The sequence below is a fragment of the Rhamphochromis sp. 'chilingali' genome, assembly GCF_963969265.1.
Source record: "Rhamphochromis sp. 'chilingali' genome assembly, chromosome: 4".
In the NCBI taxonomy this organism is placed as follows: domain Eukaryota; kingdom Metazoa; phylum Chordata; class Actinopteri; order Cichliformes; family Cichlidae; genus Rhamphochromis; species Rhamphochromis sp. 'chilingali'.
The window spans coordinates 39981575-40007500 of record NC_137948.1 but is presented as its reverse complement, the minus strand read 5'-3'; the positions used below and the strand labels follow the sequence as shown (position 1 = coordinate 40007500).

At 42.9% G+C, this 25926-nt stretch overlaps 1 protein-coding gene across 1 annotated transcript in view; it reads right to left on the bottom strand.

Moving 5' to 3' along the window:
- Positions 1-380: 380 nt before the first annotated feature.
- The window catches only part of LOC308396052 (glycine receptor subunit beta-like), a 77201-nt gene continuing 51655 nt past the window's right edge, over positions 381-25926 (bottom strand). Inside the window, exons 7-11 of the mRNA XM_080881114.1 lie at positions 25246-25383; positions 24145-24297; positions 22207-22355; positions 7438-7596; positions 381-3641 (exon numbers count right to left, since the gene is read on the bottom strand). Coding sequence (XP_080737240.1) covers positions 3348-3641; positions 7438-7596; positions 22207-22355; positions 24145-24297; positions 25246-25383 — 893 coding nt within the window. The 3' untranslated portion in view covers positions 381-3347. The remainder of the gene's footprint in view (positions 3642-7437; positions 7597-22206; positions 22356-24144; positions 24298-25245; positions 25384-25926) is intronic.

The following is a 25926-nucleotide window of genomic DNA, read 5'->3' as shown; positions in this document are numbered from 1 at the left end:
TAGCCTAGATTTTGGGACAACCAACAGCAGCTGGTCAGCTGATCTAAGGGTCTGCGAAGGAATATAAGGCTGAAGCAACCTGGAAAGGTATGGGGGAGCAAGACCATTAAGGCATTTATAAACCAGCGTTAGGACTTTGAAAGTAATCTGTCATGAACAGGAAGTCAATGAAGAGAGGACAGGATAGGTATTACATGTTCATGCCTGTGGGTACCAGTCAAGAGGCGGGCAGCAGCATTTTGAATGAGCTGAAGACGTGCAAGAGACCCTTGGCTGACTCCAACATAAAGTGCATTACAGTAGTCAAGCCATGTTGAAATAAAGGCATGTATTACCTTCGCCATGTCACATTTTGACAAAACTGGCTTCAGCTTTGCTATTTGCCTCAACTGGAAAAAGCTTTGTTGCAACACAGAACTAATATGTTTGTTCAATTTAAAATCTGAGTCCATAATGACTCCCAAATTTGTCACATGCTGTTTGATATAAGACCCTAGCCAACCACAATTTCTAAGCGGGTTGCATGAAATATTATTAGGTCTAAATACAATCACCTCCGTTTTACTCTCATTGCAATTCAAAAAGTTCAGAGCCATCCAAGCTTTGACATCTTCAAGGCCGTTCAAAAGGATTTGGATGGAGCCTGGGCCATTTGGTGCTAAAGGCAAATAAATTTGGCTGTTGCCTGCCTAGCAGTGAAAGGATATTTTGTGTTTTCTAAAAATAGACCCCAAAGGGACCAGGTATAATGAAAAAAGAAGAGGGCCAAGGATTGAGCCCTGAGGCACCCTACAAGGAAGGGGGGCTGAGGTGGACTCCAAATTTTCAACTTTAACACTAAACGTTCTGCCACTCAAATATGAACGAAGCCAATCCAGTGCTGCACCTTTGGTGCCAACCAGGTGTTCCAAACGAGAGGTAAGAATATTGTGGTCAAGAGTATCAAACGCTGCAGTAAGATCTAAAAGCACAAGGATCACAGGACTTCCACAATCACAACCACTAAAAAGATTAGTCTTAGTAACAAGTGTCAGCCTTCCAGTCTGGCTCTGTTGCGCTGACGCAGTGATGAAAAAAAGGCCGTGAATCTAATATGACTTGGATTTTTTTTTACCTTAATATGAAAACACGGCATCTAATTAAAAACATTAAAATGTTTCTTTTTTTTCAATATGGTGCCAATAAAATGTCTAAATTAAGACTGTTATAATATAAATAAATTTAATCATGCTTCTACTGTCAAACTTGAAACAACAGGGAAATTGCAGAAGAATATTTTTACATTTTTTATTCCCTTTGGATTATATTTTCATCATGGAATTTATTTTATTTATTATTCGCCACTAGGGATGGGATTTCATGATTGATTTCACTTATCAATTCGATTCCCGTATCCATTCTCATTTTCAGAGTCACCAACATCTCTAAGCACCATGTCAAAGACATTACTTTCATGCAAATTAATTACATCCGGTGGGTCAAATATTTGTGGATGTTGGAGGTATTTCCACTCTTTGTTACGATCAGGGGTCATTACTCAAAAGGAGGAGGAAGTACTTTGTTACACTATTTGTTACATTATAACTGCATTTCTCGGTCAAATGAACGAAAACATATAGTCTCATAATTACCATTTGCCAATATAAACCTGAATTTACAGTCCCACACATCAACACAAATCCCTGCCCTAATGAGGACACATATAATATTTCTCTTAGTATTTAGGTATGAACACAAAGCCTACAGCACAAAAAAATTGAAAACAAGCACAAAGAGACTTTTAAGTGATCTCCATGTTGATTCTACTTCAGAAACATGAACAGATTGTTGTGATTTTGGGCTATATAAATATATAAATAAATATAAATATATAAATAAAAACAGGTAGAAACGAAGCCTGCAGCCTAACTGCTCATCTGTTTGTTACTGGATGAAGTTCAGTGGCAGCTGGCTTCACGGCAGCTCACAAGTGATGGCTCAGCCATGGGCTGGGATCAGCATTCACTCAGCTTAGCATCGCTCTGGGATCTTGGATAGCTTAGCATTTGCATGCTGTTATATTAGCAACAACCTGTTCTGTCCTGGATGCAGTTTGCACTTCCTTTTTTTGCAATAAAAATAAAAATTATGTTCGTATCCACGCTGGAAACTGCCCTACAATTTGCTCCTCCATAACTGAAATCAGCTAATTGTAGAATACATGCCAGAACTGATAAGCGGGATTGACAGGCAGACAGACTAACAATTCCAAGGAATTGGACTACTAGGAACCGGTTCTTGTAGAGAACCTTCTTTTTCTCGATTCTCATCCACATTGGCCACTCTAGAATACTATACCTTTAGCATGAAGTGTGACCAGTAATGTTACCCTCAATAAAAAGCATTTATTTCTAATGCACAGGATACAGTTATATTTTAAACTGCATAATTTAGGTTATAACTAGCACAATGTCCTGTATTACACAAAGACAAACATGCAGTGCCTACTTAATATACAGGCTTTAAGGGAACTCAAGCAATAGGACGCTAAGTTTTATATTTGTGAAAATTTGCAGTTATACCCGGGAACCACACTGGTTTTTGCAGCTTTGCAAACATGGCTCTAAACAGAAAAAAAGAGTTGTTAGTTAGCAACGACGTGCAATCTTGTGTAGGAACTTCTGGCAATAATAAATCCAGCCTTCATAATGGTTGTATTTTTGACACCAGACAAACTGACAGTTTCCAGTCTGTTTTGATCGACTGGAATAAAGCTGTGATAGGCATGGTTTCCTTGGAGCATCAACACTGCTGAACGAGTAAGACTGCTCAGAGATTACTGTTAGTTTGTTGGAAACATGTTCTAGTTGCAGGCATTTCTAATTTCATCACATATGGTGGATTTCTGCAATAGCTTGTTTTATGGCACATATCCATTGTTAAAAAAACCAAACAAACAAACAACCCACCAGTTTTTGTGTTGTATACCTGTATAGCAGATGTGAACAGGTTGAAAATGTAGGTAAAAAGGAGACCTTCCATGATATAACTTGCTTTAACCCGATATCTAACCCATAGGTTGAGTTGACACTTACAAATGAAATTTCAAGCATCCATGTACCTTGGAAAATATTGACAGGATGAAGGTAATATTATTCATTGCTTCCTTGAAAATACTAAAAATATTGTACATGAAAGCTGTTTCTGACAGAGTAAGGTGGGAACTTTTATCTGATTAAACAGATTTTTTTTTAATGGAATGACCTATATATAAATTTACTATATGATTTATCAAAGAAAAGTGTACTTTTAATGTCAGCACTGTCCGCTCTGTACCCAAGATACAAATCACTTTCTTCTTCTTCCTCTTACAGATAGATTGACCAGTAGACAACATTGAAGAAGAGGAAAGAGAAGGGAAAAAGGGCTCTTGCATAAAGATCAATGCGCTTAGCAGCTGCCGGTATGACAGGTTTAGGTGGTGGTGGTTTCTTGTTGGCTTTGTTTTGGGATTTGAGGGCCCCTGTAACTTCAACTGGTTTACCATAACAGTCAAAGTTAGAAAGTTCAAAGTCTCGAGGTAAAGATCCCACGATGCTGAAGTCACTGGAGCGAAGGTCAGACTTCGAAGTGCAAACTTTCTTACAGCGGGTTTCAACGACCTGGTAAAAGACACATGCTGACTGAACAACATTAATAGATTTCTTTTTGCTCTTATAAAACAGATATTGCTATTAAGTCATTCCATCTCAAACAGAGACAGGCCTTTTGCTAAATAGTCTCTCATTTGCATAAAAAATTTATGACACATACATAACATATATAATGAGTGCGGTGGGGTTTTATCTTTATATTTCAAAATACTTATCAAGATATTTTTTTTCTTTGAAAAATGGCCAGTTTCAGGCCATTTTGTTGCACACTGAAATCTCTGGCATTGTTTGAATTAATGAATTAAAATGTTCTAAAAATTTGATGATTTGAAATGAAATTTCCCTCTAGGGTGTTACATGGAGCCTTTCAGCTATTTTCACACATGTAGCACAGTCTTTAACTTTTCTAAACATTTGAATGAGAATCAAATTGGTTGGCTTAGACAACAATTAATCAATTCCCATATATAGAGTCCATATAATATCTGAATGAGCTAATGCGAAAATAGAGCAATCACCACCTTTTATTAAAACCAAATAGAACGTTTGCAGTAGTGAGAATGCATTAAATGCATAGAATGCTCTGTTACGCATATGCAGCAAGTGACAAAACTTGGCTTAAGACAATGTTCATGTCCAGATTCTCCTCCAGGTGTCCATAATTCATGTGTGAAAACAGTTTTCAAAAACAGCGTTCGAGAAATAAGACCAGGGGTCTCATGAATAAACATAGACATAGAAAACCAGACCTGAAGAGGCATATACCACTTCCCAAGTAAGTTGGGATTTATTACAACAAACTTAAGAGGAGAATTTGTGCACTACTACAGAAAATCTGATCCATCAAAAGGAACATTTTCAAAATGGAAATTGGCAATGCATACTGGTCAAGTGCTGGACTGAAGTTATCTCTAGTCTATTTATCGCAGTCTAAAGAGTTGCCCACTCAGTGTCGCTGTGTCCTGCTGTAATCCTTCTGGCGTATTTCCTGTGGTCTCACGGGTTCAGGTCTGAAACTGTCAGACCAGCAAGTGAGAGTTTTGTCTCCAGGCTGCAGAGAGAGCTCAGTGTATTCCTCATGGTGCCGTGAAGTTAGACATTAAGTGCTATTTCTGCTATTATGTGCTGCCTTTAAGCGATAAGCAAGCATGCTATGCTGGCCAGAGAAAGTCCTCAGTCATTCATAGACTGTTCTGTCTTGCCTGCATAAACTGGAGAGACCCATTCTTGTTTTTTGGGGAAAAGTGCACTGGCCCTCCACTTTCTGATATGCCTAGGGCAGTTGGGAAAGTGGCTGCCTCACATGTGAGGGGGGAGCAGGGCCTAGGTAGGTGTCTCTACCTCCCCCTGATTGTGGCTTATTTCAGATTAGCCTCTTAGCAGCTCCTCTCTAGCCCTAGCTCCAGGGGAGCCGTTGACTGGAGACTGTGCTTCTCCCCTGATAAATACAACTTGTCTTGTATTTAGCCAGTAGCTAGTTCCCAGAGAACAGAGTTGGGCCACAATATTGGGAGGGCATCCAGGCTTATTGGCACATTGGTCAAGGGGTCATGACACGCTCAGTGAAACCTTGCTGTGGCATTGGGGACCTTACTGGGGTATTGTCTGCGGTCAGTGGTTTATGTACTCAGAAAAATATCAGAAAAAAGGTCCAGAACGAAGAGAGGAAGTGGATCCTGGTGGCTCCTCTTGGCCTCACATGCCATGGTTTTCAGCAATCCCACCGCTCCTGAACTGGACCGCATGGGTGCTTCCTGTCCAAAAGGACCTCCAGTCTCATAAGAGCAGGACCATCCATCTCTTCCCTGCAGGGCTCAGGCAGATGGCCCGACCCTTTAGAGAGAGAGGCTCTGTGCCCTAGGGCTGCCTGAGCCAGTGGTGCAAACTCTGCAGGAGTTTTGTGCACCATCCACTAGAGCTGCCTACTCCTACTACTGAAGACTGTTGCCTCCTGGTGTGCAGTCCACCAGTTGGACCCCCACGAGGCCATATTTTACACCACTCTGCGGTTCCTGCAATCCCAGCTGGATGTGGGCAAGTCTGCAGTTACAGTTACAATGGGAGGTGTGGTGGCAGCAATCAAGGCAGTTCGTATTGGTCCCCCAGCACTTATGGGACTGACTCCATCCTAATCTTGACGTTTCTTAGCGGTTCCCAGTGACTTTCAACTTGTAGACCTGGATGCCCAGTTCCCCCATGGAACCTGGTTCTTGGTGGGCTTTAGCGTATTCCCATTTAGCTCGGGCTGTGGTTACTTCCCTCTTGGGTCGGACCATAACGTAGCTCTATGCTAGGCTGCTCCCTGGGTCTTCACAGTGTATAGCAGGTGCATTCAGACAATTAGGAAGATGGAAAAGCTCTTGTTTGCTTAACGTGGGGTCTTGGGCAGACCCTTGCCTAGCCAAGGGTGTGCTCTGGGGATGATGCGTTCAGAGTGATGTGCAGTGTTAGTTTTCCGCCACACATAGCGTTTTGCATTTTAGCCAAAAAGTTCCATTTTGGTCTCATCTGACCAGAGCACCTTCTTCCACATGTTTGCTGTGTCCTCCACATGACTTGTGGCAAACTGCAAATGGGACTTCTTATGGTTTTCTGTTAACAATGGCTTTGTTCTTGCCAGTCTTCCATAAAGGCCAACTTTGTGCAGTGCACGACTAATAGTTGTCCTATGGACAGATTCCCCCACCTGAGCTGTAGATCTCTGCAGCTCGTCCAGAGTCACCATGGGCCTCTTGGCTGCATTTCTGATCAGCCCTCTCCTTGTTCGGCCTGTGAGTTTAGGTGGATGGCCTTGTCTTGGTAGGTTTACAGTTGTGCCATACTCCTTCCATTTCTGAATGATCGCTTGAACAGTGCTCCGTGGGATGTTCAAGTCTTCGGAAATCTTTTTGTAGCCTAAGCCTGCTTTAAATTTCTCAATAACTTTATCCCTGACCCGTCTGGTGTGTTCTTTGGACTTCATAGTGTTGTTGCTCCCAGTATTTTCTTAGACAACCTCTGAGGCTGTCACAGAGCAGCTGTATTTGTACTGACAGTAGATTACACAGAGGTGCACTCTATTTAGTCATTAGCACTCATCAGGCAATGTCTATGGGCAACTGTCTGCACTCAGACCAAAGGGGGCTGAATAATTACGCACACCCCACTTTTCAGTTATTTATTTGTAAAAAATCTTCCACTTCTCACGTGTGCACCACTTTGTGTTGGTCTTTCATGTGGAATTCCAGTAAAATTGATTCATATTTGTGGCTGTAATGTGACAAAATGTGGAGAAGTTCAAGGGGGCCGAATACTTTTGCAAGCCACTGTAGTCTTTTACTCTGAATCCCAGGGTTACAAAGTAACCATGCATTCTCATTAGTGTGGTATATCCAGTTATCCTATGATGTCTAATCGCTATATATATATATATATATATATATATATATATATATATATATATATATATATATATATATATATATATATATATATATATATATATATATATATATATGCTCATGTATTGCTTTATAAATCAAAAAAATTCCTGGATCATTTTTTGCTTTTTGTGCACATCCATACTTTTAGTATTCTTTTCACTCACTGCTGCATGCATGAAGCCTGAGGTGATCTTGACCTGCCATTTCCTTTATATGCATTAGACAATTTAAGTATTGACCTGGACATATTTTTCTTTATTAGACTCAAAAATTTTCTTTTTTTCTTGTATTGATTTTTAAGGATAGATGTGCACTTATGACAAACAATGTAAAATACACTATAGTTACAGATTTTAGAAGTCAGTTACCCAAGTTGTGATCACCTGCAGAGTGTTGACGTGCATTGGTGTTCCACCAGTGCCATTGATGGTGTTGTTAGGTTTAGTTAAAGGCTTCTTTCCTTCTTTCTCCTTCAAAGCTTTTTCTTTTGTGGCCATTTTGGCTTTCTCCTCTTCGATCCGTTTAGGACTGTTCAGCATCACCTTTATAACAAAAGTAAAAAGGAGTGAGGCACAGAAAAGAGAAATAGAGACAAGAAAGGAGAGAAAATTGAAAGGTTTTTAGGGTTCTCTATATATTAAGGAATCTTTTTATTTCAACGCTTGACATATAAATCATGCCAACTAATCAAACTCAAATGTCTGACTTGAGAAAATCATATCTACAAATTTGTAGATAACAAAATTGAATTGAATGTGCATATATACATACACACACACACATATACATATATATATATATATATATACATATATATATATACATACATATATATATATACATATATATATATATATATATATATATATATATATATATATATATATATATATATATATATATATATATATATATATATATATATATATATATATATATATACAGCAAAGGTGTACTCTCAGTGGCAAGGGAACAATAATAATAAGAGAACAGCACCACCAAGGCTGGAGACGGAGCAATACTGGAAGAGCATATGGGAGAAGGACGCAACCCATAACGGCAATGCTCAGTGGCTAGTGGATCTGAGGGCAGACCACAGCGACCTCCCTGAACAGGGTCCAGTAACCATCACAGTGGCAGATATCCAAGAAAGGGTCTCCAGTATGAAGAGTTGGTGGAGTTCACGCCTACTGACTAAAGAAGCTGACTGCACTCCACGAGCGTCTGGCAGCACAAATGAACCAGCTGCTAGTTAACGAGAGACACCCGGAATGGCTAACCGAAGGTCGGACGGTCCTGATCCCCAAGGACCCCAAGAAGGGACCGGTCCCCTCCAACTACCGACCAATAACCTGCCTCAGTACTACATGGAAGCTCCTGTCAGGCATCATATTGGCTAAGATGAACAGGCACATGGGTCAATACATGAGCGGGACACAGAAAGGGATTGGCAAGAATACCAGAGGCGCAAAACACCAGCTACTGGTAGACAGAACAGTCAGCCGAGACTGCAAGACCAGACTGACCAACCTGTGCACTGCCTGGATTGATTACAAGAAGGCCTATGACTCAATGCCCCACAGCTGGATACTGGAATGCTTAGAATTGTACAAGATCAATGGGACCCTAAGAGCCTTCATCAGGAACTCAATGGGGATGTGGCGTACAACACTAGAGGCCAACTCCAAGCCCATAGCACAAGTCACCATCAAGTGCGGGATCTACCAAGGAGATGCTCTGTCCCCACTGCTGTTCTGCATAGGCCTGAACCCCCTCAGTGAGATCATTAACAAGACTGGCTACGGATACCGACTACGGAACGGAGCAGTTGTCAGCCACCTCCTGTACATGGATGACATCAAGCTGTATGCCAAGAGTGAACGAGACATCGATTCACTGATCCACACTACCAGGCTATACAGCAATGACATTGGAATGTCATTCGGACTGGAGAAGTGTAGTCGGATGGTAACAAAGAGACGGAAGTTAGTCAGAAGTGAGGGGATTGAACTACCAGAAGGCAACATTACAGACATAGAGGACAGCTACAAGTACCTGGGGATCCCGCAGGTGAATGGGAACCATGAAGAGGCCGCTAGAAAAGCTGCAACCACCAAGTACCTGCAGAGGGTCAGGCAAGTCCTGAGGAGTCAGCTGAATGGTAAGAACAAGATCCGGGCCATCAACACGTACGCCCTGCCCGTGATCAGGTACCCTGCTGGGGTAATAGGCTGGCCAAAGGAGGAGATAGAAGCCACTGACATAAAGACAAGAAAGCTCCTTACCATGCATGGAGGGTTTCACCCCAAGTCCAGCACCCTGAGGCTGTACGCTAAGCGCAAGGAAGGGGGCCGGGGACTGGTGAGTGTCAGCACCACAGTCCAGGATGAGACAACGAACATCCAAGAATACATTGGGAAGATGGCCCCAACTGACCGAGTGCTCAGTGAATACCTCAGGCAGCAGAAACCCAAGAAAGAGGAGGGAGACGAGGAACCATCATGGAAGGACAGGCCCCTGCACGGTATGTACCACCGGCAGATAGAGGAGGTGGCTGATATCCAGAAATCCTACCAGTGGCTGGACAAAGCTGGACTGAAAGACAGCACAGAGGCACTAATCATGGCAGCACAAGAACAAGCTCTGAGCACAAGATCCATAGAGGCTGGGGTCTATCACACCAGGCAAGACCCCAGGTGCAGGCTGTGTAAAGATGCCCCAGAGACAATCCAGCACATAACAGCAGGGTGCAAGATGCTAGCAGGCAAGGCATACATGGAACGCCATAACCAAGTGGCCGGCATAGTGTACAGGAACATCTGTGCCGAGTATAATCTGGAAGTCCCGAGGTCAAAATGGGAGATGCCCCCAAGGGTGGTGGAGAATGACCGAGCTAAGATCCTGTGGGACTTCCAGATACAGACGGATAAAATGGTGGTGGCTAACCAACCGGACATAGTGGTGGTAGACAAACAGAAGAAGACGGTCGTAGTGATCGATGTAGCGGTTCCGAATGACAGCAATATCAGGAAGAAGGAACACGAGAAGCTGGAGAAATACCAAGGGCTCAGAGAAGAGCTCGAGAGGATGTGGAGGGTGAAGGTAACGGTGGTCCCCGTGGTAATTGGAGCACTAGGTGCGGTGACTCCCAAGCTAGGCGAGTGGCTCCAGCAGATCCCGGGAACAACATCGGAGATCTCTGTCCAGAAGAGCGCAGTCCTGGGAACAGCTAAGATACTGCGCAGGACCCTCAAGCTCCCAGGCCTCTGGTAGAGGACCCGAGCTTGAAGGATAAACCGCCCGCAGGGGCGTGCTGGGTGTTTATATATATATATTAGGGGTGCAACGATACACAAAATTCACGGTTCGGTTCGGTTCGATACTTTGGTGTCACGGTTCGATATTTTTTGATACAAAAAAATGTTCATGCATTTTTAATTTGTCATTTATTAAAATTATAAATATATATTTTAACTCAAAAGTACAGTTTTTAAATTTAACCCTAACCCTTGTGCGTGTTTTTTATTTTGACAGCGAATGCGCACCTGCGGACCACTTATGTGCAGCCCTGGTTATTTAGCTCATCATATTGCAGCCACAGAAATTCTTTTGTCCATGAAACCATAAAGCTGCACTTTCTTTTTGCCTTATAGTCTGATTTGTCATAACTTCTCCGTTTTGTGGTAAGCTTTTCTTTGGCTGTCACTTCTTCACCCCGACCTGTCTTATTTGGCTCAGCAGAACTGAAATGCTTTTACACACGCACTCACATAAGCTCAGCGATTCTCTGCGCGATCAACCTCTCACATGTTTAAGCTTGCTGCGGGAGATTTCACTTGTCATGTTTGCATAGTAAGCTAACGATTAATAAGACGATGTCAGAGGAATTGGTGCACAAATTATCATCACTCACAGATCAGTGCTGTCGCTCTCTATACACAGTTCGCACGATTGCAAAGTGAAAGCAAAAAAACAAGCGCAAATTCAAACGCGACTTCAATATGTCACATATTGACAGTGGCTCACCGATGCCAATGACATAATTACCCAGCTACATTTCTGAAAGAATGCAAAATCATGTGCTAACAGCTGTCTAAATGACTCGGCTAAAGTTAGTAGCATGCTTGTTGTTTTTGTCTTTGCACTAGGATGATGTCGGCGTAAATGTGCAGTCATATTCGTTGTGTTCCCACTAGTGCTTTCAGGTTAATCTCGTTGAAATGACCTTAACGCCACAACACGGCAAATCTCCGTTAACGAGCTACCGCCGATCGCTCCGTGCATGGGGCTAGACAGCCAACACGTTAACGAGCTAACTGCTCTAACACACTAGTTCACACCAATGTAATTGAGCATTGCATGGCACATCCAACATACTGTTTTACTTTAGTCCATGACTCGCTTACCTTCAGGGTCATACGTCACATGAAAACCAAAATAATTCCAAACGCCAGATCTGAATGAGGGTGGGGGAGGTCCATCTTGCAAGGAGAGCTTAACTTCTGTCTCGCTAGCTTGCCCTGCGCTCTTCCTTCTGACTATGCTGTCTGTGTTGAGCGCTCAGTGGATCTGCGCTCGACAGTGCAGCCCAGGCGGAGTAGTCGAACACAGATTCACTGAGCGCTCAACACAGACAGCATCGTCAGAAGGAAAATTGATAAAATAAATTACAAATGTTGTATTGTTCGATACATATGCGTACCGAACCGAAAGCACTGTATCGAACGGTTCAATATCGATACGAATATCGTTGCACCCCTAATATATATATATATATATATATATATATATATATATATATATATATATATGTACGGCGGAAGGTTAGCCAACTATCAGAGCTGCAGAAAGGTGAGACAAAGAAGGTGCCTAAGAAGTACAGCAAGCTGTCCATACCTGAGGCCTTGGAAACAACTCACAGCCTTGGCCAGCCGCTTGAAGAGGTACACTAGAGAGATCGAAGGTAGGAGAATAAACCAGCTGTTCTCCACAGAACCAGCTAAGGTGTACTCTCAGTGGCAGGGGAACAATATAGCTACGTTCACACTGCAGGCGAAAGCGCATCAAATCCAATTTTTTTGACCCTATGTGACCCATATCTGATCATGGTATGACAGTGTGAACAGCACAAATCCGATATTTTCAAATCCGATCTGGGTCACTTTCGTATGTGGTACTGAATCCGATACATATCCGATGTTTTAGAAAGCGACTGCTGTTTGAACGGTCATGTCGCATTGAATCTGTCTTTTACGTCACTGACACAAGACAGACGCCAATTATCAGCGCCGGAGAAGCGCCCGAGAAGACATCGTGAACGCTTCCTGGCCATCCAGTGTAGATGTTAGTGAAACTGTTGGGAAGAAAACGTGAACATTTTATTTGTACTGTATAATCTGCAGATTCTGACAGAAATCTGCAACTATCCTTTGAAGCACCGCTCCTCTCTAAAACAGCAATAAGGATCATTATTAAGTTATCTACATTATTATGTAAATAAGAAAAAAACTTAAAGCAAAAATTGGGAAACGTAAAGTCCGAAGTCTTTATATTAAGGGCCATCAGTCAAACAATACTGTTTGCTCTGGGTCTAAACAGAGCGCGTTGTGTGTGACATCTTCTTTTGCGCATGCGGGCCACTTTGAGCGTTCACACTAGAGTGCGTTTGCTGTCACATTTTATTTGTAGTGTGAACAAGCAGACAAAAAAATTGGATTTGATCAAAAAATCTGAATTGAGCATTAAGACCTGCAGTGTGAACGTAGCCTATGAGAACAGCACCACCAAGGCTGGAGAGGGAACAATACTGGAAGAGCATATGGAAGAAGGACGCAACCCATAACGGTAATGCTCAGTGGCAAGTGGATCTGAGGGCAGACCACAGTAAACTCCCTCAACAGGGTCCATAATCATCACCGTGGCAGGCTGGACAGCACCAGGAACTGACATGGTTCACGCCTACTGGCTAAAGAAGCTGACTGCAGTCCACGAGTGGCTGGCAGCACAAATGAACCAGCTACTAGTTGACGAGAGACACCCAGAATGGCTAACCAAAGGCCGGACAGTCCTGATCCTCAAGGACCCCCAGGTCCCCTCCAACTACGGACCAATAACCTGCCTCAGCACCATGTGGAAGCTCCTGTCAGGCATCATAGCGGCTAAGATGAATAGCCCAATGAGTGGGGCACAGAAAGGGATTGGCAAGAATACCAGAGGTGCAAAACACCAGATACTGGTAGACCAAGTAGTCAGCCGAGACTGCAAGACTAGACTGGAGAAATACAGTTGGATGATAACAAAGAGAGAGAAGGTAGTCAGAACTGAGGGGATCAAACTACCAGAATGCAACATTGCAGACATAGAGGACAGCTACAAGTACCTGGGGATCCCACAGGTAAATGGGAACCATGAAGAGGTCGCTAGAAAAGCTGCAACCACCAAATACCTGCAGAGGGTCAGGCAAGTCCTGAGAAGTCAGCTGAATGGTAAGAACAAGATCCGGGCTATCAACACCTACGCCCTGCCCGTGATCAGGTACCCTGCTAGGTAGGGCTGGGCCATATCATACCGTTCACGGTAATACCGGTATAATGTTGGGCAACGATAAGAAAATGAAATATCGCGATAGAATATGGGTAAAACGTGCATGCGCAGTGCCTTTGTTTTCATACGCACATGGTGGAAAAAGCGTGGCGGCGACACAGAATGAGAAGGGCAAAGGCGGATGGTTGAAACGGATAAACCAGAATTGGTTGGTAAAAATGCTGCAACTTCAGTGGTGTGGAACTGGTGCCCCTTATAATCCCATGTGCCTTATGTATGAATGTATGAATGTATGCATGAATTCTGGTTGTGTTTACTGACCTTGAAATGATTTTTGTCACGGTTTGCGGGGCAAGCCGTGTGGATTTGTAGTAAGGACCCAAAAGGCGGCAGCTCTGTTGCAGGTGAGTGTTTATTTACAGGGGTGTAAGTACAAACAGCGGTGGCAACAAAACATGAAACCGGAAACCTAAACTGGGTAAACTAATAAGACAAACCAGAATGAGGATGCAGGGAGGTCCGGAGAAATACATACGGGGAGACCGAGGGGAAACAACACAGACGAACCAGCGATTACTAAGACAGAAAATACAACTTAAATACACTCAGAACACAGGGAGATTACACACAGGTGGGAGACACAGCTGGGAGTGATTAACATGACGAGACCAGGGAGGCAAACTGAAAACACTCACATAAGACGCAGACCTTCACAATAAAACAGGAACACACGGGGGGAACAGGGTAAACACCAATTAGAGAACAGAACCAAAATCGCGAAGAGAAAACACAAAACGCTGGGTCAAAAGGACCCAGGATCATGACAGTACCCCCCCTCAAAGGCTGGCTCCAGACAGCCCAACAAGAAACAAAACAGCCAGAAAAAACAGAAAACAACCCGACCAGGGCGGGCGGCGGGGGCCCAGGAAGGAGGGCTCGAAGCAAAACAAAACCGGAGCACCAGAAGGCCAAAAGACTAAAACAAAAAACGAGCCCAAAACCAAAAGAAACGAAGCACACCAGAACACAGGAAAAAACAGAGCCCAAAACAGAAGAGTCCAGGGGGCCGACAGCACAGGAGTCCAAAACAGTTCAGGGGGCCGGCCAGGGGGCCGGCAGCACAGGAGTCCAAACAGTTCGGGGGGACCAGACGAGGCTGAAGGCTCTGAGGCTGGACCAGACGAGGCTGAAGGCTCTGAGGCTGGACCAGACGAGGCTGATGATGAGGCTGGACCAGACGAGGCTGATGATGAGGCTGGACCAGACGAGGCTGATGATGATGCTGCAGCCGGCGAGGATGATGATGATGCTGCAGCCGGCGAGGATGATGATGAAGCTGCAGCAGGTGGCTGGACGGGCTCCTCGGGCCCTCCAGCTGAGACAGGTGGCTGAACGGGCTCCTCGGGCCCCCCAGCGGAGACTGGAGACAACGGCCGGAGCGGTCCCTCGGACCCTCCAGCGGAAACAGGAAACAAAGGCCGGAGCGGTCCCTCGGACCCTCCAGCGGAAACAGGAAACAAAGGCCGGAGCGGTCCCTCGGACCCTCCAGCGGAGACACGAGATGAAGGCTGGACGGGCCCCTTGGACCCTCCAGTAGAAGCCATCACAAAGCCAGCAGGCATGGAGTCCTCTGGCAGACATGAAGGCAATGGGTGCTGTGCTGAGCACTGGCCCTGCTCAGACAGCACTGACACGGAGTTGTTCTCTGAGGGCTGCTTAATCTTCAGGGGTCCAGAATCAGCTGGGGACTGAGACCTAGCCTCTGGGGAAGCCCTGGAGTGCAGAACGGTGCCTGAAGCAGCTAAAGCGCGAGAAACTCCCTGACTGGACCTTAAATTTTCTCCCTGCATGGAGTGAATGAGTGGAACCGGTACTGCTGGAGCCAGAGCTACGGGTAGCGGGGGCACTGGAGCTACTGGGGCCTGCGCTACAGGCGGCACTGGAGCTACTGGGGCCTGCGCTACAGGCGGCACTGGAGACTGAACTGAGGGTGGCACTGGAGACTGAACTGAGGGTGGCACTGGAGACTGAACTGAGGGTGGCACTGGAGACTGAACTGAGGGGGACACTGGAGACTGAACTGAAGGGGACACTGGAGACTGAGCTGAAGGGGACACAGGAGACTGAGCTGAAGGAGGCACAGGAGACTGAGCTGAGAGTAGCACTGGCTGCGGGAGAGCTAACTGAGCTGAGAATGGCTGCGGGGGAGCTAACCGAGCTGAGAGTGGCTGCGGGGGAGCTAACCGAGCTGAGAGTGGCTGCGGGGGAGCTAACCGAGCTGCCGGTAGCTGCACAGGCGATAAGCAGCTCGCGTTGACATCTGCCACACAAAACGCAGCCCCTGAATGAACAGTCATGCAGTCTGAAAATGAAAAAGAGTCCTCACTCACCACAGCCGGCGATTTAGAAGCCCGAACGTCCGGCTGTGGGGTGGCGCGCTTGCGGCGCGATCGGCGTTTCCTCCCCGCAGACGGCTCCGACGGGCCGGGCAAGATCACATCCGGCGAGTCGGGCAGCGAGGCAGGAGTGGCTGAGAGAAGGTGAGGTGTGTGCCGGAGAAAAGCCTGTATGGTCGGAGGAAGTGAATTCAGTAGCCATGGCAGGCCGGAAAAGAGACATTGTAGCCGACCTTCCACGGCGCGGCGAAGCTCGTACGGAGGATTCTCCAGCCACAGCCCGAGGAGGATCTCCACATTGTAGCCGATGTCATCCTGGAGCTCCTCGGACGGATTGACTGCCGCTGGGTCCATGGTGGCTGGTTCGTTCTGTCACGGTTTGCGGGGCAAGCCGTGTGGATTTGTAGTAAGGACCCAAAAGGCGGCAGCTCTGGTGCAGGTGAGTGTTTATTTACAGGGGTGTAAGTACAAACAGCGGTGGCGACAAAACATGAAACCGGAAACCTAAACTGGGTAAACTAATAAGACAAACCAGAATGAGGATGCAGGGAGGTCCGGAGAAATACATACGGGGAGACCGAGGGGAAACAACACAGACGAACCAGCGATTACTAAGACAGAAAATACAACTTAAATACACTCAGAACACAGGGAGATTACACACAGGTGGGAGACACAGCTGGGAGTGATTAACATGACGAGACCAGGGAGGCAAACTGAAAACACTCACATAAGACGCAGACCTTCACAATAAAACAGGAACACACGGGGGGAACAGGGTAAACACCAATTAGAGAACAGAACCAAAATCGCGAAGAGAAAACACAAAACGCTGGGTCAAAAGGACCCAGGATCATGACAATTTTATATGGTACACGGCGCTCGAAAATCTGTCAAATGTTGTAGTGCAACTTTGCTAAGCTATGAATCCACACCGCTTGATGGATTGTCGGAGCATTACAGCTATCATAGGCAGGAGCCTCGCGGAGTGATGCGTACTGTGCTTCAACATAATATTACCGTATTGTGTGTGTATAACCTCTTTTTAAGTTTTGTAGATATTATAAATGGTTATGCTGAGGATATGTCGGCCAATTTCCACTGGAAATGCCTTTTGGTTAAACTGTCAGTAAGGAATTTGCATTTGCACTGTTAAATTTTTATATAACTTTAATGCACATAAAAAACAGCTGCTTGTTTAAGTGAAAATACATTGATTTTTTTTTTTTGCACTAATAAAGTTGTGGAGATGTAAAGTGTTTTGTCTAGTGCCAATTATATCATCAGTTATATCGTTATCGCAAATTTTCAAATGTATTTCGTGATAAATATTTTTGGTCATATCACACTGCTCCACTGCTGGGATAATGAGCTGGCCAAAGGAGGAGATAGAAGCCACTGACATCAAGACAAGGAAGCTCCTTACCATGCATGGAGGGTTTCACCCCAAGTCCAGCACCCTGAGGCTGTACGCTAAGTTTAAGGAAGGAGGCCAGGGACTGGTGAGTGTCAGCACCATGGTCCAGGATGAGACAACAAACATCCACGAATACATCCGGAAGATGGCCCCAACCGACCGTGTGCTCAGTGAATACCTCAGGCTGCAGAAACCCAAGAATGAGGAGGAAGAGGAGGCACCATCATGGAAGGACAGGCCCCTGCACGGTATGTACCACTGGCAGATAGCAGAGGTGGCTGACATCCAGAAATCCTATCAGAGGCTGGACAAAGCTGGACTGAAAGACAGCACAGAGGCACTGATCATGGCAGCACAGGAACAAGCTTTGAGCACAAGATCCATAGAGGCTGGGGTCTATCACACCAGGCAAGACCCCAGGTGCAGGCTGTGTAAAGATGCCCCTGAGACAATCCAGCACATAACAGCAGGGTGCAAGATGCTAGCAGGCAGGGCATACATGGAATGCCATAACCAAGTGGCCGGCATAGTGTACAGAAACATCTGTGCCGAGTATAACCTGGAAGTCCCGAGGTCAAACTGGGAGACTGGGTGGTGGAGAATGACCGAGCTAAGATCCTGTGGGACTTCCAGATACAGACGGACAAAATGATGGTGGCTAACCAACCAGACACAGTGGTGGTAGACAAACAGAAGAAGACGGCTGTAGTGATAGATGTAGCGGTATCAATGACAGCAACATCAGAAAGAGGGAACACGAGAAGCTTGAGGAATACCAAGGGCTCAGAGAAGAGCTCGACAAGATGTGGAGGGTGAAGGTAACGGTGGTTAATGGTGGAGTTTGAAGGATAGACCATAATTGCCTGTAGGCTGAAATGAAGGTGTGACAGTATGTTTTAACATGCATACTTATCTGCAGTGTGTGACTTTTATTCAAAATGTGAAGCACTTTGCAAGCCTATCTTTTAAAAAGTGCTATACAAATCAATTTATTAATAATGATTATTATTAATTATTATTAATATTAGTATTATCAAGGATGGGGCTCATAACAACAATGCTCAGTAGATAGGGAAGCTAGGACCACAGCACCACCTTGAACAGGATCCAGTAACCGTCACAGTGGCAGACCTTCACGTGTCATATATTCACACCTATTGGCTAAAGAAGCTAACTGCACTCCATAAGCAGCTTCCAGTACAAATGAACTAGCTGCTAATAGATAAGAAACACCCAGAATAGGACAGAAGGCCAGACAGTCCTGATCCCCAAGGATCCCCAGAAGGGAATGATAACCTGCCAAAGCACAACACGGAAGCTCCTGTCAGGCCGCATAGCAGCTAAGAGGATCAGGCACATAAGGAATTGGTAAAAAAGAAAGAGTGTTAGGGTTTAAAATGATTAAACAAAGCTGGTTTTATTGTTTTTATATACACAATGCAGTGTGCTCATAAACAAGTTAGCGCTCCATGTTTGAAGGTCAAAAGCTTCATCCAGCGGCATGTCTGGACTGAAATATTGAAGAGTTGACTTAGCGCAGAGGGTTTTGCAACATGCTTACACATCACACTTGATAATGTTAGAAGGATATTCTCTGGACCGAAGGGAGTCTGAACAGAATGTCCTGAACTAGACATGTAGAATTAGTAATATTAAAATGATCAGCGCTAGGCAGGGAGGTGTTTTTGTGTCTGTCTTTGTGATTCCAGGAAAAAGGAGCAGATAGGAGGTGGGGACAGAGTGAAGACTCATAAGGAGACAACAGGACTGCCACGTTGCTTCCGGAAGAAGATACCCATAATAGTACTTGTTATTGTTGTAGTATAAAACTGTACGGCCCAAACCAGGGTTATCCTGAGGGAGACAGCTGTTCACATCCATGTCCTTGTAATTTGAACAACAATGCTATAACCTATAGGCCAAATTCAAGACAACTGAACAAGTCACCATCAAGTACCAAGGAGATGCTCTGTCCCAACTGCTGTTCTTCATAGGCATGAAACCCATCACCCATACCTTTAACAAGATTGAATATGGATACTGACAGTGGAATGGAGCAACTGTTAGCCAATTCCTCTAAATGGATGACATCAAGTTGTATGCCAGGGGTGAACGAGACATCGATTCACTCATCCACACCACGAGGATATAAAGCAACAACAGCTAAATGTCATTCGGAGAAGCAGAGAGGGAAGGTAGTCAGAACTGTGGGGATTGCACTAGCAGAAGGCAGACATTGAGGACGGCTACAAGTACTTTGGAATCCCACAGGCAAATGGAAACCATGAAGAAGCCACTAGGAAAACCGCAACCAGCAAATACCTGCAGAGAGAAGGTAGGTGCTGAGGAGTCAGCTGAATGGGGAGAAAAAGATCCAGGTAATCACCGCCTACACCCTGCCGGTTGGTATAATCAGCTGGCCAAAGGAGGTGACGCCACTGACATCAAGACAACAAAACCTTCGGCTGTAGAGGCCCGAGTGCCACAAAAAATAAAAGCAAAAAAAAAATTCAGGAAAAAACAATAAAGAACCATGAATACATCAGAAAGACAGCCACAACTGATCATGTACTTAGTGAATACCTCAGGCATCAGAAACCTGAGAAAGAAGAGGAGGCAGGGAGAAGAATTATGATGGAAGGATCGGGCCCTGCATGTACCACTGGCAGATAGAAGTGGCTGAAATCCTATCAATCGCTGGACAGAGCTGGACTGAGACACAGCACATAGGCACATTCGAAAATAAATTAAAAATTATCCTTGAAAGTTGACCTGAAACTTTCAACACATTCTTACTGTCATCCAACTGCTGTAAATCTGTGCCAAGTTTAATCTCTATTGGCTGCAATATTCCACAAAAATTAAAGGACAATTTTGCTCAATACAGTCAACGCAATATGATCACATCACATCAAAGGAATGTGATAACATTGTGTTAAAAATGTATGTAATGTTCTGAAAGGCACATTCAAATAAAATGTATTATTATTATTATTATTAATCATATTATTATTAAAGATCAGCAGTTCAGCCCCTCCAAGGTTCAAGGTTACTGTATTTATACCTTTAGGTAAATTTGTTTTACAGAAAAAAAGATAGCATATGGCATCCCTTCACAAAACACACACACATATTTAATCCTGACAGACACATATTTGGTAAATAGACAAGATGACTCAAACCAAAAACAGTTCTTATTAGGTTTAGTGAGAGCAGCAGGGACAAAGCTGTTTTTATAATGCTTTGTCCTGCATCTTGTAACTAGAAACCTCCGTCCAGAGGGAAGACACTGATATTCACCCCGTAGAGAATGGGAACCATTATAAAGAACTGATAAAGCCACCCTCTGTACCTGTTTAGAGTACAGAGAGGCAAAATCTGATTTAGTGAGTTTTTCTCTGTGACAGAGGTCTGACCAAACCATGCCACCAAACAAAGAGATAAAACAGACTCAATAGAAGAACGATAAAACCAAAGTTAAAATTGATTAAAAGACAGTCTAATAGATGGGTTATGGTCAGCAAATCCCAAAGAGGGAGGGATTTACAAGCATTCTTCCACTGAATTTCATGTCAACTATTGAAGATGATTGTTTATGTACATTTTTATTTATTAAAATAAGCCTGTTGGCAGACATGTAGAGAAGGTAACCCAGAGGAAGAGTCAACTGGCAATTTCATGTCCACAATCACAGATAAATTTTTATGTAATATTATATTGAATTTGAACAGAAATGTCCTTATGTTTGTGCAGTGGATTGCGATGAGATGTCCAAGAAGAGGAATCTGATGAGAATTTGAAGTCGAGCATAATTGTCCTTTATTTTCTGTGGGATATTGCTGCCGATAGAAATCAACCTTGACAGAGATGTAGAGTAGCTGAAGGAAGAATAACATTGCCACCCAAACTGAAAAGAAGAATAAATGAACACCCAATCAGGAAAACAATGGTGCAGGAGCTTAATTTCTCTTAATTTCCTGAAGAGAAAAAAAGTGAATGTGTTCATTTGTATGTGTGTGTGTGTGTGTGTGTGTGTGTGTGTGTGTGTGTGTGTGTGTGTGTGTGTGTGTGTGTGTGCTTGCGCCTGTGTTTTCAATCAGCAACAAAGAAGAAGCGCTACTGTAAAGCTTAGTGCAGTCAGTGTAAGAAAATTGATGTCGGCTCGCTTGACTGCAGTGCTCTGTGTTAGCCACTGTTGACCATTACTAGGATTCCTTTTAAGTTCTGTCAACTTATTTCCATGGGAAACATGAATGAAAAGTTCTAGGTACTATTTTTGAATTTAAGTAATAAACATTTCATTTTTATTATAGCCTAGAGACTGGTGATCTGTCCAGGTATACCCTGTCTCTTCACCAATGGCAACTGGGATAGTCTCCAACTGCAAACGCACAAACAGATTCTGGTCGGTTTAATAGACAGTGTGTGTGCTGCAGCACCAAGCTATAAACCAGGCTATAAGCCTGGTGCTGCATCTCAAAAGACTGTGAGGGGACTTCACTCAGAGATGGAGAAATATGCAAAAACAGCAAACGGCAGCCAAAATAAACGCTTGCTTTTTGTTTAGAATTCCATCTCTGCACATCTGCATCTGGACCCTAAACTCTGACAGAAACCTCTACACTGCAAAATAGTATGCAAATATTTTGTTGAATTGCTGATGCAGTTATTGTTATCTTGTCCCAAGGCTTGTTCCCCAAGTAGGTTTTCCAACTAAGCTATGTGTACACAGATATTTTATATATAGCAAGATGTATTTTACAGTACAGTGTGAGTGGTTGTTTGCAAGAACTGACCTGGACTACAGCATATTCCACCAGGGATGAAAAACCAAAGAGCAGACAGGCAATGAGCCAAATATCAATAGCCTTTACATAGGAAACCTTTGGTAGCTCTGAAGCCAAGGACATGCTCTCACTGGATAGCGAAAGCACTGACAAAATACCTAGAAAAGCACAGACGTTAACATGTTAATTTTACCATTTTATAATAATCATTTCCAGGTAATTGAGATTTCTGATCATTTAATTCTGCTTGGATACATCAAAAAGAGGAGATTCAATTTTAAAAGTAGTGATCATTATAATACACCATATTGAATATACATATAACATCGCATTTGCTACAACTCAGTTACATCTGAATGCCTTCTTTAAGAGTTCTGTAAATTGAACATTATGATCCTTTATCAAGCACAGTATTAAATGTATGGCTGCATCATTATGTCAATCTGAGCAGAGGGAAACAGTAGTATTAAAATATGTTTTAGTGAGGTAAAGTTTTAAGAAGTGAATGATCAGTCTACAGTTACAGCTAGCACTTTTTTTTCTCATCATTCAATATTCAATCTGTCTTTGTGGGAACAGAGCAACGAGGAATCTTGACTGAAATTAGGTACTGATTCATAATGAAAATCTCATGCATGCATATAATAATGCTCTCAATAGGACTTGAAAACAAATTTAACATCAGGAAGAGGATGTTTCTCAGAAAATGGCCTGGTTAAAGCCCCTCTGAGACATGCATCTTGTTATTAAATTTGTTGATGTCATGTCTTATTAATCCAATTACAATTCTGTAAAGGCCAGCATAGTCAGATTTGCTTTATATTTGCCCGAATTACATGCTATATATGCTGAAATAACCACATGTTCATAGCAATTGATTACTGAACTAGGTTTGATAAGTATTGCTTTACAGTAGCTTTGTGAAGGTGAAATGTAAGAAACAAAATATATGGCTCTACACAGATAAATGACAAATTTATCAGTTTGTCTTCCAGTAACAGTCGTAGCCACAACAAATAAGAATATGCTCATGTACACACAAAGATGCCATACCATTTCTCTATTCTAAAATCTGGATGGCAAGCTTTATGGAACTTAATGGGGTCCATTTTATATAAAGTAACATGAGATCAGGCATTGCTGGGGAGACTGGATTCAATCAGAACCGATAAAGCTGGGGAGACAGGTGAGACAAGTTTAGAAATGATCCTTGTGCATTAAGGTTAGACATAGACATTTAATCTACATCTGCTTTTCTTTCTTTTCAGTACATGGTACAGCTTTCTCCCATGCTCCTTGTTTCTCATGAAAACACAGCAAAAGGTTGACCCTTGGAGCTACTCTCACTGGAAAGACATGAGACCTCTACACTTTATATTTTAGTCAACTGAATCAACTTTAGATTTAATCAACAATAATCTTATGACTTTTGGTTAACTAAAACTATACTAAAAGTAAAAGAATTTAGGTGACAATATTAAACGAAAATCATCTGTCAAAATTAACAAACTCTTGACAAATGCTTTTCATAAACTTAGTGTTTTCATGAATTCAGCTGCTGTTTTCAAGAAACCTATTTCAAAGCTGAGATTTTAAAGGGAAGCACAGTAATAGAACGTAATTCATTGTCCCATTAATTGCACCAGTATGTATTGACAATGAACCAGCATGGTCAATGCAAGACCTAAGTGGAAATTAACAATTATTAAGTGATTTGTATGTTTTTTTTCCTTTGAGGTGTCCAACTGTCTTGAATAAAGAAGCAGCTGTGTTACCTGCAAACACAAATAATCAATGCCTGTATTGAAATTTAAGCATGAGGAGTCTTAGGCCAAACACTTCTCTGTATAGGGTACCCAGCACTGAAATGCAAACATTTGGTTACAGTTTACTTAAATGTAAAGTGATTCAAACAAAGAATGCAAAATGTGTTTTTGTGGTACTCACCTAGTGGCACCCTTGCAGCTGAGGCATCAGGGTTGATCCAGAATGACAACCAGGACAAAACAACAATCAACAGTGTTGGAGCGTAAACTCCCATCAAGTAAAAACCGACCTGCCGTCGCAACGTAAATATAACCTCGACACAGGTGTAGTATCCTGGAAACAGAGAATGATTAAATACTCAAACACACAGATCTTAAATAGATAAGATAAGCTGTTCATATTCAATATTTTCTGCATTACTTTGAGACAAACTATCTTATTTTCATTGTAGTTAATAATGGCAAATTATCTTTTTAGACAATCCCGACAATCAGACAACTCCTATGAGCAATCACTTGGTGACAACGCGAACAAAAAAACTCGCCTTTAACAGGAAGAAACTATTTAGGGGAGGGGAGAGTAGAAGTGACAAAAGACACACTAGAAGAGAGCGATAGAGTTTAATCACTGCTAATGAATAAAAATAATAATGGTCGATAAATGCACAGAACACGAAAATGAGGTGAGCGAAGAAGAAACAATCAATGAATCATGGGAAGCCCCAAGCAGCCTAAGCCTATTGCTGCGTAACTATGGGAGGATTCAGGCTCACCTGATCCAGAGTTGTCAAAAAGGAAAATTTTAAGCCTAATGTTGAAAGTAGAGAGGGAAGCTGGTTCTGCAGAAGAGGGGCCTGATAACTGAAGGCTCTTCCTCCCATTCTGCTTTGAGAAACTCGGGTAATTCTGTAGTCTGAGAGAAGTGGCCTACTGTGATAATATACTACTATTATTTATTTAAGATAAGATTGGACTTGATTATTTAAGACCTTATTTAAGAAGGATTTTAAATTCTATATTTAACAGGTAGCCTGAGAGTAAGCGATGGAATTAGGAGAAAATATCATCTCTCTTTCTAGTCCCTGTCAGTACTCTTGCTGCAGCATTCTAAACAAACTGAAGGCTTTACAAGAAGCTCTTAGAGTGACCTGATAATAACGGGTTACTATAGCCTAGCCTAGAAGTAATACATGCACAGACTAGTTTTCTCCTGCATAGTATAATAAAATTTCAATTTACAGAAATTGGACATAGTCTTTTAATTCAATTACAGATTACTAACCTGTTCCTTGGTAGTACTTTGTGCAGTTTCCATATTTTATATCCTCTTGCTTGATGTCAAACTGTGGGAGAGCAATCTCATCCATTTGAACTGGGTCAGACTGCCACATGAACACAAGATCACTGGTGGTGTAGCCAACTAAAACATAAAAATTAGAATCATAAATTTTACAGCATCAGCATAATAGACATAAAAAGTACACAATATAATACATAATATGAATAGTTTACATTTTGACTTCAATTAATTTTTTAATTTCTTTGTTTCAACTAATTTTGCCTTCTCCCACTGCAGTATACCATTAGATGAGTATGTTAAAATGGGGATAGCAGCCCCAAAATCTGCTGGAAGTAATTTAAAATCAAGATTCCAGAAGCTACTGGAAGAAGAACAGAGCTCTTTATATTACAGCACATGTGGTAGTTTTCATGAAATATAACATACAAAGTACTGAGCACTTGTTGGCCCCTTTGACTTCACTCTATGCTCCTAAACCATCTTGATTGGGCTTTGGTTTCTCTTCAGCACTGTAGCCAGGCTGACAAAAAATCAGAGCACTGTTGAGCCAACCATCCCTTTAACAGCTAGTAATGACTTCATGAACTTCTTCACAAATAAAATTTTAACCATTAGAGAAAAAAAAAGACTTATAATCATCTCACAGATGTAACATTATCTACA